General features: G+C 43.3%; 1 protein-coding gene across 6 annotated transcripts in view; it reads left to right on the top strand.

The window, feature by feature from the left end:
• The window catches only part of LOC140524706 (actin, cytoplasmic-like), a 32688-nt gene extending 28355 nt beyond the window's left edge, over nt 1-4333 (top strand). For 3 of the 6 annotated variants that reach the window (XM_072639436.1, XM_072639433.1, XM_072639438.1), the window contains 2 exons: nt 1698-1879; nt 4069-4333. In XM_072639436.1, coding sequence (XP_072495537.1) covers nt 1698-1879; nt 4069-4254 — 368 coding nt within the window. In that variant the 3' untranslated portion in view covers nt 4255-4333. Of the gene's footprint in view, nt 1-1697; nt 1880-3454; nt 3601-3935; nt 3986-4068 lie in introns of those variants that run through there. The other 3 variants (XM_072639437.1, XM_072639435.1, XM_072639434.1) reach the window with 3 other exon arrangements.
• The last annotated feature ends 14103 nt before the right edge of the window (nt 4334-18436 follow it).

The raw sequence follows: 18436 nt of genomic DNA, 5'->3' as shown, positions 1-18436 counted from the left end.
TTGTCATGGGAAATGGTCTGTGAGCTGAGCCTTGTAGAGTGAGTGCTTTAAGAGAGCTGAGGGAAAGCAGTCCAGGTATGTGTGGGGTGGGGGGACAGTCTGCAAAGTCACAGAAGCAGGAGATAGAAAAGTACACAAGAAGACCAGCAACAAAGACAGTTTATTTGAAATTAGAGTGAAGGAGAATGTACAGGAAACCTGTAAGGGTAAGCAAAGGCCAGAGTTTTCAATGCCAAACAGAGGCATTTTTGTTTTATACTAGAAGCAATTGGGAGCCTTAGGGCTTCTTGAGTAGGGGAGTGATGCAGTCAGATCTCTGCTTTGGAAACATCGTTTTGGCAGCTGTGAGAAGGATTGGAGTGTGGAGACTCTGGAAAGCAGGGAGAACAATTAGACAGCTGAGGCAGTCGTACAGGCAAGCTGGTGAGGCCAAATAGCCAAGTGAGTGGGGAGAAGGGTTAGGAGATATAGTGATGGTTGGATGAATATGTAGATACGGGGGATTAAGGAAAGGGAAAAATAAAGAACTCTGAGATTTTGAACTGGGATAACTGTAAGACTGGTGGTGCTCTTGACAGTAACAGGGAAGATGGGAAGAGGGGAGGGTGGGAGGAGATAATGAGCTCAGTGTGGGATGTGTTGTGGGCATCCAGTTTGAAATGACTAATAGACAGCTCTAGTGGTGGTGATCTGGAGCTCAACAAAGGTTAGAGCAGTATACACAGATCTGTGAATCAGCTGCATGGAAGGGATAATGGAAGTCATGAAAGTTGATATCAGACGCACAAAGAGATGGAGAGGGGAGAAGAAATGGGGGGGGAGACAAACAGGGAGAGAGACTTGGAGGGATTGAGGGAAGTAGGGAAAGGAAAGGAGGGAGAGAGAAGGAGGGAGGAAGAAAGAGGGAGAGGAAAGAGGGAGGGGGAGAGAAAATCAGACCCTCATTTTATAAGAGATGCATCCCAAGTTGTCTCATCACAGGTTTATCATTACAGACTCTGCGTGATGGGCAGATAAACACCACCTTCCTCACCTGGGGGTGGCACCAAGAATTACTACAGGATGCATAACACCTGGGCAGGGAATGGGCCGATATAGGGTAGTCTTCCCTCACTGCTTCCCTGCTGGTCTGTGCACCAGGGAAGAGCCCAGAGATAATACTAAAATCCCACTGTCTACAAGAAGGCTTTCCTGATTCCTTCCTTAATGTTAGAGACTTTCCCTTTGTTGATTATCTTTAATTGGTCATGTTTATGTCTTGTTTCTACATATTTAATTGCATGTTGTCTCCCCCATTAGACTGAGTTCCTTGAGAAAAGGGCCTATCCTTTGATATTTTTTAATAACCCCAATAAAACACAGACAATGCCATGAAGAATTTTCTGACCCTGGTGAGTTTATCTGCCTTTGACTTGTTTTGGAAACAATTGAAAGTCTCAGAGGGCTCGGAAACCAGCCTAGTTGGATGATTGTAAACTCCTGGAACAATTCTCCCTCCCCTTTGAATAGCTTGGCCGATGCTCTCACCAGCAGTTGACTGTACCAGGCAGCTCGGCAATTTCCAGATCTGCTGCTGGCCCTAGCCATGGTGCTGACAGAGCTCAATCATGGCCTGCTGTACTGTTTCCCTGATGCTGGTGCAAACAGCTTTCCTAAGAGATAAAAGCTAACCCATCCCCATTCCTATTTCTTTTCAGAGATCACATCTCCAGGTCTTCACCAAAGCATATATGAGAGCCTTCTGAAATGTGATTTTGAAATAAGGAAGATCTTTTATGTGAACACTCTCCTTTGCGGAGGCAACATGTCATTCCCAGGCTTAACTGATCGTGTGGCGAAGGAAATCAAGGCCCAGGCACCCAAGATGACTAAGATTAAGGTAGTTTGCTCCTGAAGTTGAGGGCATCTTTCCCATTTGAGTGGTCCTGAGTCTGGCATGCCTTTACTGAGAGACTTATGGCTTACATTATCCCCAATTTACAGCCCAGGAAACAAAGGCTTGGCTAAGGGATTGGTCCATTGTCCTACAATGAGTAACTGTGACCCTTCTCAGTAGACAGCCAACAGCACAGAATAGTTCTTTGGACAAGCTCCCTGCAGGCTTTCAGAAAATATGACTGACTATTTAATTTCATCATTCATATGCTTATTTTTTCCTTCTCTTGTTCCCATCTGCTCCTTTTCTGCTTGTTAGCTTTTTTATGATGGAAGAGTTAGAACATGGTGTTAGTTGTTTTCTCATCTGAGCTCTCTTCCTAACTTTCACCATGACCTCAACAAATCCCTTCTCAAGACCCATTTCCTCATTAGTAGAATGTGGCTAATGCTACCTTTTAAGTCATGGGGAACTTCTTATCTTTTTCCCTTTCTTTTAGAAATGTTTCATTGATACTTATTTCTGTGATCTTTTTTCCAATGTTGTTTCCAGTAACTCTCCCCACTAGAAAGTACCCTTCCTCATAAGTAAGGCATTAGTTAAGCAAAGCAAACAAATGTTCCTGACAGCATACACCGCATTCCCATATTCCTTCTTCTCCAGTTAGAAGAGGGAAAAAATCTTTTCCTCTTTATTGTATAAGATAATTGTGAAATTTGACATAGAAAGATTTTGGAAATGAGAAGGGAAAGGAAGAAAGAAGCCCAAGGAATTGGAGGCTGACCTAAGTGATTGCATATTAGTGGCTGGGCAGGCAAAAAGTCAAAAGGCATGCCTCTAAAAGGGCCCCTTTGGTAACAAGGCCATGGACTGGAGATGAGATTGGGTTGCTTGCCGGTGGCCTGGAAATCAGGGGCAGAAATACGGTCCTTTCTCCCCTTGAAAATGTACTGTTAATAAGAGTTTAATCATCTCAGCTGTTTTCGTTATAACTATGGGAGAAAAAAACCCATCATTTTCCAAGCTTTCTCTCTCCCACCAGCCCATCTTGGACTCATCCTCCTGTTTCCAACTAGTTAGGGAAGTATCCTGTGACTCTCTAAAGAGAAATGGGAGTGAACTGGGTTATGTGATGCTGAGAAGGTCTTGTTGGGGGCACCTCTAGACAGGAGTCCACTTGAGAAGATCTGTGGATTTTGGTGGTCTCTTAAAACCAATGTGAAGCAATAGTGCCACAAGGCTGCTCAAAATGCTAATGTTTTCCCTAAGATGCACTAAGAGGAAAAGACCATCCAGGAAGAAGGATGTCCTCAAGGGCTCTGCGTGTCTCAGACCCCAGTTGAAGTATTGAGTTTGTGTGATTTTTGTGTGTGAATCAGCATTTTTTAAGGGACACAGATGAGATGAAAAGCTTGAGTTCAAATCCCAACTCTACCTCTTATTTTGAGTGTTGGAGAGCCCCTTCCCCTTTCTGGGACTCAATTTCCTCCTTTGTAAAAATGGGTAAGGGTTAAAATAGATGGCCCCTAAAGTCTCTTCTGGTGAATGCATTAAAGGTGTTTGGCACGTTCTTCTTAGATGTCAAGACAGGAGGATACAAACATAAATTCCAGGGCTTATGATCTACGCAAACATTTGCTTCCAAGAACCATAAAACTCCCTCCAGAGTCCTGGTGAACAGAGATGAATGCCAATCCAGTATCTTTAAGGAGGCCATTTACTCAGTAAGGCATTTAACAATCTACAAAGTTTCTAAAAGAGCTAGGGATGCTCTTTATGCAAGGTTGGGAGGACTCATTGTACAACTTTGAGCAAGTCATAGATTCCTTCTGTGCCTCAGTGCCCTCATCAGATAAAAGGGTTATCTATTTTATATGAATGCTTCTACCAGCTCACAAGCCTAGAGACCTTAAATGACTTGCTCAAAGTCCCATGGGTAAACTGAGGCCCATGGAGGTTGTGACTTGCCCATAATGTTGCAAGCAATAGGTGCCAGAGGCAGAATCTGAATCCAGGTCCTCTGAGTCCATAGCCAGTGGTCTTTCCCTTTACTCTATAGGTAACAGCCCTTTGAGATCATAGTGCTAGAAGGAGGAGGCTACTCAAATGGTAAGAGTGAGAGCAAGGTCTTTTCTACCTCTGAGTTCAGCCCTGTTCCCACCTCAGCCCTCTGCTTTTGTTTCTTCTGGTAGCCTCCAAGGCTCCTGCTTCCTCCCGATGATTTCCTCCTCCAGGTGATTGTGCCAGCAGAATCCCGCTTCTCTTCCTGGTTTGGTGGCTCTATCCTGACCAGTCTGAACTCTTTTCAACACATGTGGATCTACAATCATGAATATGAGGAGTTAGGCCCTACCATTATCCATCGTCGATGCTTCTGAGTTTGGTCCTACCCTCTGGTCCCAACTCTGAGCTTCTCATCCTCAGGTAACCCTCAATAAAAGCTGGGGTGCCAATACACATCTTGTTGACCTTATTTCTGAAAGTTCTTTGGGGCATCTAAAATGTGAAGATAATAACAACAGCTCTAGTGCCTACCCCCAGCAGTGTTATTAAAAGGTTGCAATGAGGTGATATGCACACACACACATGTATGTCAATATATGTAAAGTGTGTCATGAACTTTAAAGTAATAAGTTAGAGTTAACAAAATTGTCATTGTCATTGGTCCTAAAATTATTGTAAAATGAAAAAACTACCCTCTGGAGCAAAACATGGGCACACATGCATCTATACATGTACACACCCATATTCACATATTCATATATATACATATATATACACACCCCTTATTACTAACCCTTAATTTTTCCTTATTTTCTCCATAACCCTGGAAGGATTAATCAAGCAATAAATCCTTAAACATTTACAAAGCACCTACTATGTACCAGATACACAAAAAGGAGCAAAAGAAAGCTCTCCATCTAGCAGGGGAAACAACAGGCAGAAAAATACATACGAACCAACCATATCCAGGAGCAACAGGAAATGATTAACTGAGAGAAGGCACTCGAATGAAGAGGGCCTGGGAAAGATTCCTTTTAGAAGATGGAATTTTGGCTGAGACTTCAAGAAAGCTTGGGGAGCCAAGAGGTAGAGATGAGGAGGGACAGCATTTCCCATCATGGGTGTCAGCCAGGGAAAATGTCCAGAGCTTCAAGATGGAGTCTTGTTTAATGGACAGTCAGAAGGCCAGGGTCACTGGATTGAATATGTCTGGGATTAAGGGGTAAGAGAAGGTAAAAATGCAGGGAGCTAGTTTGTGAAGGGCTTTGAATGCCAAACAAAAGATTTTGTATTTGATCCTGGGGGTAACAGGGGCTACTGGAGTTTATTAACTGGAGTTGGAGGGGAAGGTGTGACATGGTCAAACCTGCCCAGAATGGAAGATGGCTGAATCAAAGCTGGATTGGAGTAGGGAGAGGCTTGAGAGACCATCGCCCACTCCCAGCAACTATTGTAATAGTACAGGCCTGAGGTGATGAGGGCCTGCACCAGGGATGTTGGGGCAGTATCAAAGGAAACTGGAGGCATATTTAGAAGATGATGTAGAGGTAAAAAATTAACAGGTTTTGGTGCCAGTGTAGACGTGTGTGATAGATAGTGAGAAGTTGAGGATGACTCCTACTTTACAGGCCTGTTTATAAGGGAATGAGTGGATGGTATTATGCTCTATAGTAATAAGGAAGGAAGGATGTGGGGAAGGTTTAGGGGGAAAGATAATGAGTTCAGTTGTGGACATACTGAATTCAAAATGTCTACTGGACATCCAGTTGAAGACATCTGAAAGTCAGTTGGAGATGGAAAATTGGAGACTGGGAGAGAGATTGGGACAGGATGGATAGATCTGAGAATTATCAGCATAGAGAGGGCAGTTAAAATCCATGAATGGGAGGAGAGAAAAGGACCCAGGACAAGACACTATAGGACCCTTAGGGTTAAACGGTGTGATCTGAATAAAGATCCAGTGAAGAAAACAGAGGAGGAAAGGCCAGAGAGAGAGGTAAAAGGAAAACTGAGAGGGAGGGAGGGAGAAAAAGAAAGATAGAGAGGTATCCCTAAAACCTAGAGAAAAGAGAGAATCGAGGAGAGAGTGATTCACAGTGCCAAGGGCTTCTGAGAATTCAAGGAGAACAAAAGTTGAGAAAAGTCCACTGGATTTCACAAGAGATCAGTGATAACTTTGGAGAGAACAGTGTAAAGAAATAATATTTATGATTTCTAAGCCATAAAACATTGCCTAAGTGTCATCTATTATTACTAATAGCAGTTCTATTTTTTTACACAGACTTTGGTTCAAATGTTACTTTTTTAACTCATCCTGCTTGTTTTAATATTGCATCTAAAAATTCCCAGAACTTATGCTGCTTCCCCAGTGTAGGTCAGTTCTCAGAACTCCCAGAATGTATCCTTCACATTGGCAGTTTCTACTTGTCTGGGCTACCTCTGTCTCACTACCTGAGGAAGAGCAGTCAGAGAAAGGGGAAACCTATCTCCTCTCAAGGGCACTGTTTCAACCCTTCTCAGACCTTGCTCAGCAGTCACTGGGGCTAGCCCTGAATATGGTGGTGAGAAAATGAGAGAGCAGGTGGCATCCACAAAGCTAGGCTCAGTTAGCTCTTAAGATTTCCGTTGAGCACCAAGGTCCAATAGTCTGACACTATTGGGTGAGCTTCTGCTGATCCAAGATTTCAGAAATGAAGCTAGCTGTAGAGGGGATTGCAGACTATTGACAACCATGGGGGAAAAAATGCTCCAAATCCCTAATGATAAATGAAATGATTTCTTCTCACCCTCTGCAAACAGGCAGAGATGGCTGAAGTCAGTAATCGTCAATGTTGGAGAGCTTGTGGGAAGACACTAGAACATCGTTGGCAGAGCTGTGAATGAGACTAAGCACTTTGGCAGACCAGTGGAAAGTATCCCAATAAAGTGACCAGGTTGCCCATATCCTAGGACCTAGAGATTCCACTCTACCACTTCCACCTCCAGGAGGGCACAGATAAGAACAAAGTCCCCAGAGTCACCCAAATATTTGTAGCCACACTTTGTGCGACAGTTTTCAATCCATATTGTGAGGATTATTTGGTCATATCTTTTGACCAGTTTCTCATTGGGGAAACAGCATTAACCATACAGTAGCTTACTTCCTCTGCTATACAGAGAGTAATTAGTAATCCCAACAGTTTGTTACAACTTAATTAGACTCAGGAAATGCCATATGAGAATTTAGAGCAAAAATGTAAAACTAAACCTTCATATAGCTTCTTATTCAGACCTTGTGAAACTGTCAACAGAGACTAGAATGTATTCCAGGTGGCTCTAAGACTGGGGCACTGACCAGTTCTCATGTAGTTCAGACCAGACAATGATAGCAATGATAAAAAGTCAACCTTTAGATAGGGCTTACTATGTGCCCGGCACTGTGCTAAGCATTTTATAATTACTTCTCATTTGATCCTCATACCAACCCTGGGAAGAAGGGGCTACTGTCATGCCCATTTTCCAGAAGAGAAACTGAAGCAAATAAGGGGTTAAGTGGCTTGCTTAAGGTCACTCAGCTAATAAGTGTCTGAAGCCAGATTTGAACTCTGGTCTTCCTGACTCCAGACCTAGGGGCATTCTGTCCATTGCCACATAGCTACGTAGCTGTCTTCATTAAGAGACCAGTAGGAGAATCGCTTACTAGAGCTTCCTTGAGGGTCTTGACAGTGGGGCTCTGACCTCAGATAGCTCCTGAACCCAGGGGGAGGTGTGGTTACTTGGCTTCATGGATGTTGTGGTGATTTTTGATCATGGGAGTGCATCTATGTCTGATTTTTATGGCTCTAATGTGGGTTTAGCTCTGGGTTCAGAGAACAGAGTAACCTTGGGAATAGCAGCCATACCCCCTCCCCATATAAATGCCATCTAGCCAACCCAGCTGCCCATGTAAATGTACCGGTAATTTATTTTTACTCTTATTATCATTACTTCCTCTCAACTCTTTGGGAGGCGGTTGGTACACACTCGTACAGAGGATCTTCCCCATTTCCTGTGCCCATCACCTGCTGTAGTGATCTAGTGATACCTGGCACATAGTATCTATCTAAATGTCTAGTCACAAGACACTGAACAATGAATACAACAGCTTCAGATGTAAAAATTCAATTGAAAATTGACCTTGCAAGGATACTTTAAATCTTGGACACTCATTGTGATGCTTAACTAGAAGCTAAGCTGAGATGTTAGGCCAGAAGCTGAGTCAATCAGGGCATTCCTAGCCATTCACATTAAAGTCTGTGTGCCCTTCTTCTGATTTCCCTGGCCCCCAGCCAGGATCCAGATGGATTGGGGGGGAAGGAAGTGGCTCCTGTAGTCTGAGGAGGTCACTGTTTGAACCAGCCTGGCTTTCTTGATTGCTGGAGGGAAGATTTAGCCCTCACTGGGCTCAGCTTCAGACCCTGACACATCTGAGTGCTGGTCAGGTGCCAATGTGAGCTTGGCTTCAGTTCCTCCTATATTTCCTAGAAGTAACGCAGGGACAATTCATATGCCAGATCATGAATTCCCATATAATTGTTACTTTGGTTATCAAGTTTACCTAGCTCTAGAGTCGGAAGATGGAAGATAGAAGGGAACTGAGAAATCATTGAGTCCAATCCCTCGCTTTACAGATGAAGAAGCTAAAGTTTCTGGAAAAATCAAGTGACTGGTCCAAAAAAGAAAAAACGGAAGGTGATTTAGAAAGTCCATGAAAAGAAGTACAAATTTACAGTACCTCCTTTTCCCCTCCTCTTCCGGTCAAACTTTAGCTAAATTCAGACCCTTAGTCCTTGCCACACATCATGTGTACCTCATCACCATATTCTGCTGAGGAAGGCAGCTAGTCACAACCTATCTCATGCTGACTGACCTATCTTGAGCTGCCATTGCTGATGGTGCCTTGGAGCAGACCTACTAACCCGCTAAGATAAGCAAGACCCAACAGAGGAGCACAGGAAGTTATACCCCGAGAAGAGACTCTACAACCAGAAGGGGCTTTGTGAGAACCCCAGCAAAAGAGAGAGGAGAGCAGGGTCTTGTAGGACTAGGAGCATGAATCTCTTTGGGCACATCTTTTCCCTACATGTGTGCCTCACTACTAATGTGTGCCCATTCTTCTCACTGAATTTGAGTGTATTTGTGGGAGATTCATTGTATACACCCTGGATTTATAGCTGCTATTCTTATGATGCTGCCTCAGTAAATATCTTTCCTTTGAGCTGGCTAACAGTTAGCCAGTTCCTCTGGCTAACAGTTAAAGGCAAATGCACTTGTAGGGACTCATGACCTACAGTTTTAGGAGCATGGATCCAAGCAATTCATTGAACCTGGGTTAGTTACCCTGGGGGTAGGGAGAGGATGCAATCTAAAAGTGTGGGTTGCAAGTATCCCAGAGGGAGTGTTAATATATAGAAAGTCATGCCAAATACTTCCCCCAGGAGGATGAGAGCACTAGCGACTGGGGCAATCAAAACAGTCCTCTTGTAGGGGGTGGTCCTGGAGCAGAGCCTCAGAAAACTAGGGGTTCCAAGATGGCATGAGGTATACCTAGTGCAAAAACAACACACGAGTTGGAACTGAAGAGCCAGATGGTGGACTGACACAGGCTTCGGGGTTGGCAAGGGAAGAGGGAAAGGGAACGAGCATTTACTAAGGGCCTATATTCTTCTCCAAGTACTTAACAAAGGGCTCTATGAATGTAATCTCATTTGATGCACACAATAACCCCATCAAATAGATTCTATTGTCATGTACATTTTATAGTTGAGGAAACTGAGGCAGCAGAATCCAAGTGACTTGCTCAAGGTCACACAGCTAATATATCTCTGAAGCTGGATTTGGACTCAGGTCTTCTTGATTCCAGGACCAAAATTTTACATATCTAGCAGATGACAGTGGGAAATTCATTAACTATAGGATTAAGAAAGGAAAGTAAATTAAGGGCAGGGATAATGACCAAAGGAATACTAAGGGATAGAAGGATTGGAGGTCATAGTCAAGGGGAAGTAAAAGAGTTAGAAGGGGTAAGGCAAAAAAATAAATAAATAAAATGATAGCACTAAAGGAATTTTGGTGCTCTTGATCTTGAAAGTGGAACACTGGTGGAGGGGGGCAAGATGAAGGGTGTGACCATCTCTTTATGTAGCTAAGGCCACAGTGGGAAGGAGGACCAAGTTGTGGACATTAAGGAACTTGAGAAATCAGGAGATTAGGGTGTTTGAGGGTATGTTCACAAGGATATGGGCATCTCTTAGAAGAGCAGGGATTGTGAAGTTCGGGAAGGAGCTGAGCAGGGTATAGAATCTGAGAAAGGACAGGTAATGACTGAGGTATCCAGGAAGCAAGAGCCATGAAATGAAGAAGGTGGGAAATTCCAACTCATTGAAATTCAAAAGAGACATTGCTTTGTGATTGCAACAGGAGAATCTGGCAGTGGTAATGTGGAACAAGGAATATTCTGACTCATCCTCCAAGATGTGTATGTATGTGCGTGTCAGCATGTGCATGTGTTTGTGTACATGCATGTGCATGTGTGCCACCACGTGTGTTTATTATGTGCCCATATGTTTGTGTGTGCAAGCATGCGTGCGTGCATGTATGTGCCAGCACGTGTGTGCGCACACATGTCTGTACATGCGGGTATGTGCCCATGTTTGTGTGCATGCATATGCATGTGTGCACATGTATCTGTGTGTGCCAGCACGTGTGTGTGTGTTTGGGTAAGGGGATGTGAAAACACATGCAGCCCCTCCTGGAGAGGATGGTCAGGGATGCAGTGTCATTGGGGAAAGACAGATCTCCGAGTAGGGCAGATGGGGAGCACAAGAAAGGGAAGCATCCCCAAATGAAGGGAAGTTGTTAGCTATGGAATGGGAATTTCAGAGGTCATAATGGAAGAGGCATGCTGAGTTAGAGTGGAACATTGGTGGAAAAAAGTGAGGAATATAGGAATGAGAGAATGGGAGATGATGGTTGGGAGAGGTAATAGATTGTTTATAGGCAGTTGGTGACTAAGAATCACAGGGTACTGGGTGGCAGGAGTTTGATACCATAGGGGATAGCAGTGAATGTCAGATGACTAGACATTTAGAATGCTCAGATTCTCTAAGGATCCAGCTACACACCTGTAGGATAAGTTCTAAACAAGAGAAGAAAGATTTTCTGTTGGCTGAGATGTTCTCAAAATGTTGCTTTTCCAGAGAATATCCTACTAATAATCCATTTGAACTCAAAGACATAGCAAAGACCTTTAAGCCCACAACATTGCAAAATATATTATCATGATCATTTATACAAAACAAAGAAGGTGAAAAGCTTCACATAACCAGGGTTGACATGCAGCCAGATGGGCAACCCATTGTAGTAGACTCTCAAATTGGATAAATGTGGCATGTAGGTTATGTACTAAGCTAAGAATTACATACTTGGACAACCTGGGGATAAATGGTATTGGGGAAATTCCCCAACTAATTAAATATCACTGCCACAAAACCTGATCAAACTTCGGAACACATCAAACTTCACTCAGTGTTCATGGCCCCTACGATTAATGGAGAATTCCATTCCAGAAGAATCCCACTTTAGTGAGTCTACAAGCCGCACAGTGCACCATGGTGCCCACTTGCCAATATCAACTTTCTTGGAAGATGTAAAAGAGAAAGTATATGAATGAGCTGAAAAGGGGGGGTGAGGTCTAGTCATGAAGCAAAAGCAAGAGACAACCACTGGACAACACAAATGGCACAACGTTCCACCCTTAAGGAAGAAGAGACAAAGAAAGGTCTCAGTCACTTGGGCTAGTTCTTGTCTAGAATCCTGATGGGAAATCACAGACCAGAAATGCAGAGCAGAGAAGACAGGTAGAGAGATAGCACCCAATCCTTATGAGTAAGAGAAAGATTGTTTCCTCCTTACCTTTCTACTTAGTCCTGCCCATTTTTATAGAAGAGAGGATGACAGTTCGCATGGACATTAACTCACAGTAACCATGGGCATAGTCTAATGCACAGCTTACAGAAAAGGAGATGTCTACTTATTTTCATTTCCAGTCCCTGGAAAGACCTTGCCACCCCCTCCTCCTTACATCCTTGCCTTCATTGTTGGAAATAGAGTAGACAGCAGCAAATTCTTTGTGGTGTGTTTGCCAAGGCCTGCAATTATTCTGAATGGAAGAGGGAAACTTGCCTGTGATGAACAAAGCCTAACATTCAGAGGCCTGTTTGCCTTTGTCTATATTCAGTGCACCAGCTGCTGCCACCACCCGGATGGAGCACTCAAGAGTCCCACCAGGGGCCTCAGCATCCCAGCTGAAACCATTTTTCCCTTTGCAATGGGCTGATTAGGCCCTGAATGCATTCACAGTAATCCAAGCAACTCATTCAAAATTAAGATACATTTTATAACAAGAATTATTTATAGGCTAATGCTTAGTCCACACAGGAACACTTTTCCAAAGTGATGGATGTAAGATGCAAACTTCTTCTTACTCGGACTTTAGGTGTGGGGTTTGTGGGGGGAAGACTTGAACCGTAGGAATCCTATGGCAAAAGGTAGGCTCTCTTCATGAAACACAGCCTTCATTTTCAGAAAATACAGTTCATGCATTCATTCATCAAACATTCTCTGGGATCCTACAATGTGCAATGCACTATGAGGAACACAAAGAAAAATGAGAAATGGTCTTTAACATCATGGGGCTTATAATCCAAGAGGGATTTTAATGATTCAGTTTAACAAGAATCAAACTCAAACTATGTACCTGTTTGTTGTCTGGGGGCTTTGAGGTTCTAAACAGTGATTCTCCAGAATGAAGAGTCATATTCTAGCTTCCTGTCTGCACCTCTATTGGACCCCACATGCTGGTATAGCTTCTCATGACTCTGAAAATGATCTCATTTGTAGTAGAATTATGGCAAAACCTTTCTTTAATGAGAACTATGTCATCCTGGTCTAAAAGAGAGTCTTAGTTCTCTGAGAACTGAAGACCAGTCCATGTGAACATCAATCGAGGGGGTTAGAGCAGTTATTACTCTATTATTAGACCTGGAGATTTGGAACACATGATAAATATTTTCAAGTACCTGAAGTGAGAGAAGGACCAGCCTCATTTTGCTTGGTCTCAGATATCAAACTAGAAGGAATGAATGAAGGTTGAAGAAAAGTGTGCATTCAAAAAAAGGAAGAAAAAATCCTAATAAGGAGAGTGGTTCAAGAGACTGAAGCAGAAACCATTTAGCAATTCTTTGAGCAGCTGTTGATTGAACTAGATGGCTTTGGGTCCATTCCAACTGGGATTCTATGGTCTATTGCATTACTAATATATTGTATTCTATGGTCTATTGCATTACCAAATACAACTTTCTAGGGGGATATTAACTTCACTCCAAGGGTGGCAGTTGACTCTTTTGAGTCCCATAATCTGGTCTGATTGGCTAGATCTAAAGAGTAGTACTTAATGACTTTGTTAACTTGGTCAGTGGTTTTTATTGGGGTGCCCAGGGGGGTCTAGCCTTCTGTATTATTTGATACTTTTATTGGCAGTTTAGACAAAAGTATAGATGGCATACTAAATAAATTTGCATGACAAATTTGGGAGGGTTAGTTAGTATGTTAGATGGTAAAGTCAATACCCTAAAAGATCCTATCAGACTAAAAATTGGGAACCAATCGAGTAAGATGAAAATTAATAAAGATAGATGTAAAGTCTCACATGTGGATTAAAAAAACCTAACAACTTCTCAAGTCTAAGATGCAAAGAACTGTGGCTAAATTGTAGTTGGCCCTGAAGTGATCTGAGGATTTTATTGGAATGTTGACTCCAAGTGAATTACAATGTTATATGGCAGCCAAGGAAAGCTAACATAATCTTAGGAGGTATTAAATGAAATGTGCTGCTAGAGGCTAGGGAAGGGATGGTCCTATTTCTTTATAGGATCTTTTAGGAAGAATTTTGGTAAACTGAATAGTATCCTGAGGATGACCAGAATAGGTAAGATCCTTGAGGTCTTACCATAAGAGAATTAGATAAGACAATTGGGGCAGTGGAGCATGGGTAAGGGAAGATTTATAGGAGACAGAGGATCACAGTTTGAAATTAGAGTTAGAAGCAATCTTTGCATTTGACAGAGGAGGAAACTGAGATTGAGGGAGATTAAGTGACTTGCCCAAGGTCACAGAGTGTTATCAGAAACTTAGACCTAGGTCTTCTGACTTCAGAGTCAATGGTCTTCCATTTTACCATACTGCCTCCCTACAAAATGTGCCGTCCTGTGTTTGCAAGACATTGGTGAGGGAGAGGGATTAGATTGCTATGCTTGGCCCTGCAGAGCACTGCTAGAGGTGATGGATGGAAGTTGTTTGGGCAGGGAAAGAATTACAAAGAGGTCAACTGGGGCTTGACGCCAGGGAGATAAATATATGTGTGTATATGTATGTATGTAAGTATATGTATATATACACAAACATACATACACATATGAATATACACATATGTGTATATATGTACATGCACACACATATATAAATTACAGAGAGACACACATATTTAAATTTAAGCTTTATGTTTGATAAGATACTTGGCTTCAATCAATTTATTCCTTGCATAGAGTAGTAGTAACTAACATTTACATTGCATTTTAAACATTTGTTAAATGCTTTCAATGTCTCATTGGATCCTCACAACAACCCCTGCAGGAAGATATTACAGGATGTTTAGGCAGGGGGAGAATAATAACTCAGTTTATACAACTCTTACAAGAATTGGTAATCCACTGGAGAAGGAAATGGCAAACCATTCCAGTGTCCTGGCCGAGAAAACCCCAAAGCAAAACTAGTCCATGGGATCATGAAGAGTGAGACATGAAAGAAGAACTCAGCAGCAGCAAAACTCTGACCCAGTGGAGGTAGGTGGAACACTGACTGGATAGAGCACTGAGTCTGGAGTCAGGCAGACCTGAGTCCAAATCTAGCCTCTGATATTTACTAGCTGCGTGGCCCTGGGCAAGTCACTTAACTCCTGTTTGTCCCCATTTCCTCATCTGTAAAATGGGACTAAGAACAGCCCCTCCCTCCCACAGTTGTGAGGATCAAATGAGATATTTGTACAGTGTTCAGCACAAAGCCTGGAACATGGTAAGGGCTATAGAAAGTTAGCTATTAGTATTTGAGTCTCCATTTACAGAGGAAGAAAATGATGCTCCCAAGGTCAGAGACATGCCTGAAGTCATATAATTAGTGTCAGAGCCAGGATTTGAACCCAAGGCTTCCCCAACTCTAAGTCAAGAACTCTCCATAAACACCATCAGAACCACCACCCACATCACTGCTGTTGATCAAAACAAGGAAAGGAGATGATTCTAAGCTGAAAGCATGAGCAAAAACTGGGAGGGAGGAGATCTCAGGACATGTGAAAGGGGGTAGGGATATGTACTATTTGCCTGAACATCTAGCATGTGTAAAGGGCAGTAATGTGAGAGAATGATGGAAGGCTAGAGGGTACTAGACACTGCTGGGCCTTGAATGTCAGGCAGAGAAGATGGGAGTTATAGCAGAATGAATTTAGGGTTAGTGGGGACTCACTGATGATTTCAGAGCAGAGTGGCATCATTAGATCTATACATAACCACCGTCCAAATCTTCACAGTTCTTAGCTGGGTATAAAACTGGACCTGGGATCTAAGGAAAAGTAACTAGGAAGCGTGGCAGAGCCCAGACGCCTGGCCTCATGATGAGGAAGTCCTGACATAAGACTGATGTCACATGCTCCTACCTCAGGAGCTACAGAGAGCCCGCACTTCTCAATGGAGTCAGTCAATCAAGGTGATGAAAGGTGAAGAACTAGGTGTGGTCAGGAGATAATGCTACTGATTCCATCATTCTATCAAGGAAAGGGGTTTTAGCTAAGTATAAGAAAAAGTCCATGATTAATTGGGGAGTGAAATGATGCTGCCTAAGAGGTATGTTGGGAATGACTGAAAAAACTCATTCATGGCTTGGGGATTTGGGGGAACCCAGGAGACTCCAGTAGCAATTGAGGAGACAGAAGTTACAATCATACTCCTCAAAGGACTCATACTGGACAGATGAGGAACAGAACCTCTGTTTCTTCTCCCTCACCCTTGATATGGACTTTTTCTGCCCCTAGAATAGCAGTGATGGGTAGCAGTGTTGGCACCAAGAGCTGGATACACATCTGATACACTGAGCAAAAGCACTTTCAAGACAGTAGAAGGAACCTAGGCTCTATGCCTAAGGGCAAGACTGTGGGCACTCCCAAGAGGGGGAAGAAAGGAACCTGGCATGGAAGCAGAAAGGCCTCCCTTTGCCACATGCACTTTCCAACCTGAGCCACTTTCCCCTGGACTCTCTCTGCGTGCAGGTGGGAGGATGTGATGCAGACTTTGGGGAGATGTTTTATCTCCGCTGATGATACTATCTGTTGTCATTGTTTAGGCATTCCAGTCATATCTGACTCTTTGTGATCCCATTTGGGTTTTTCTTTGCAAAGATACTCGAGTGATTTGCCATTTCTTTCTCCATATAATTTTGCAGATGAGAAAACTGAGGCAAATGAATTTAAGTGACTTGCCTAGGGTCACACACAGATTTAGACTCAGGAAGATGAGTCTTCTTGACTCAAGGTCTGGCACTGTACCTACTGTACCTACCATCTCCTGCCTGATCATATTATGACAACCTACTAAATATCCCCTTTTAAAAGCTAATAAACTCTTGCTGACTAACTGACATCGATTGATGTGTGTCCATCTTTTGCTGCCGAAGAAGACCATGCCATCAGAGAAATGATGACATGACTTGCACTTGACTTTGTTTTGAGGGAGGGAGGGCTGTGCAGCTCACCAGCCTCACTTCTCCTCCAGAGCCATCTGAATCCAGTGACCAGATATTCATCAGGATGACTGGAGATGACCCAGAATGAGACAACTGGGATTAAGTGACTTGCCCAAGGTCACACAGCTAGTGAGTGTCAAGTGTCTGAGGTGAGATTTGAACTCAGGTCCTCCTGACTCCTGCACTGGTGCTCTATCCACTGCACCACCTAGCTGCCCATATCAATCAGTAAGCATTAGAGGGGAGGGAGCTCACCAGTGGGGGCTAATGAACTATATTAAAAAGATCCCCCCTAACTCCCAAGTGTTAACACTAAAACTTTGAGGGGGAGTAGCCTTCTGGCTGCTGGTGGTCTGCCCATAAGTGAGACTAGGGGCTGGAAGAACAATTCCAGACCTCTCCATCCCTTGGCACCCTGGGTCAGCCAGGCGGGACTGAGCTAGGGGTTCCTTGCATTGTACATACAGTCTCACTTTTTGTTACTATTGCTAGTAAGTCCCCTCAAACCAAACCCCTCAAGACTCTTGACAAGTGGAAATCCAGTCAAAGCTTGAAGATCTCCAATGAGAAGGAGCCTACCACGTCTTGAAGTAGTACATTTCACCTTAGGATGGTTTTCATTGTTATGAAGCACACTTGAGTTTGGGTTCTGGAGTTAGAGGACCTAAGTTCAAATTCTGACCCTTAATACTGCCTATATAATTGCAAGCAAATCATGTGATTTCTCTGAGTGACAGTTCATCTGTTAAAACAAAGTACCTTCCATCTCCAAGCTGATAATCAGATGATCCTAAGCCATTTCAGCTTCCTGAGCCTCAGTTTCCTTGACTGTAGAATGGGAAAAGTGATAGTTGCCTTTAGTAAACTTGACAGATGCTTTGGAAACAGTAGTTGTGATATTCTCTGGTGCCTTCCTGCTCTAGTGCTTGGGGACACTAAGGGATGCTTAGTGATCCTTAGGATGCAATGAGAGTGATGACCCACCCCTGCCAAGGACATGCACCCGTAGCTTTTGATGAGCATCTGATATCCAATGACAGGGTTAGGCAGCTCCTCTCAAGCCAGGTGATGACATCAGGATTCTCTCTGCAAACAAACATGTTCTTTCTCTTGGGACCTTTGCTTTACTGAGGCCATGGAGAGAGCCCTGCTTAGGGAGGCTGGGAATGCAGGCCCTGGGCCATCAAATGTGATTTTGCTTATTTTCCACAAAAGCTGTCCCAGGTCCCTGTGCTCAGCCTCCAAGCAGAGAACCCTAATGCACTAGATTGGTGGCCCTGTCCTCCTTCCCCCACCCCAGCATTGAGCTGCTGCTAGGGAAGAGCAAGACAGTTGCTCCATTTTGAGTGGGTTGGCAACAGATGGCTGCAGGAAATGATTAAATACTTTATTATCCTGGCTGATAGAAATAATAATGTTTAGCATATATTAAGAGCTTTTCATTTTCTGAACATCTTACAAACTAATTAATCCCCACATCACCCTCAGAAATAGGAGCTGTTAGCAGGGCACTGATGCTCATCAGGCTTGTGGGGCTGGTAGCCATGGATTGGCACAGATTGTCATGAGGAATAAGAATGCTAATTCCTTCTGAGGAAGGGGATGTAAGGAGTATTGTCCTCTAATTAAGGATAAGGAGACTGAAGCTCAGAAAAGACCCCCTCCCATGGTCACAGTACACTCTTTACT

The sequence above is a fragment of the Notamacropus eugenii genome, chromosome 2 (assembly GCF_028372415.1).
Source record: "Notamacropus eugenii isolate mMacEug1 chromosome 2, mMacEug1.pri_v2, whole genome shotgun sequence".
Lineage (NCBI taxonomy): Eukaryota > Metazoa > Chordata > Mammalia > Diprotodontia > Macropodidae > Notamacropus > Notamacropus eugenii.
The sequence above is the reverse complement of the archived record's forward strand: the minus strand, read 5'-3'. Positions and strand labels throughout refer to the sequence as shown.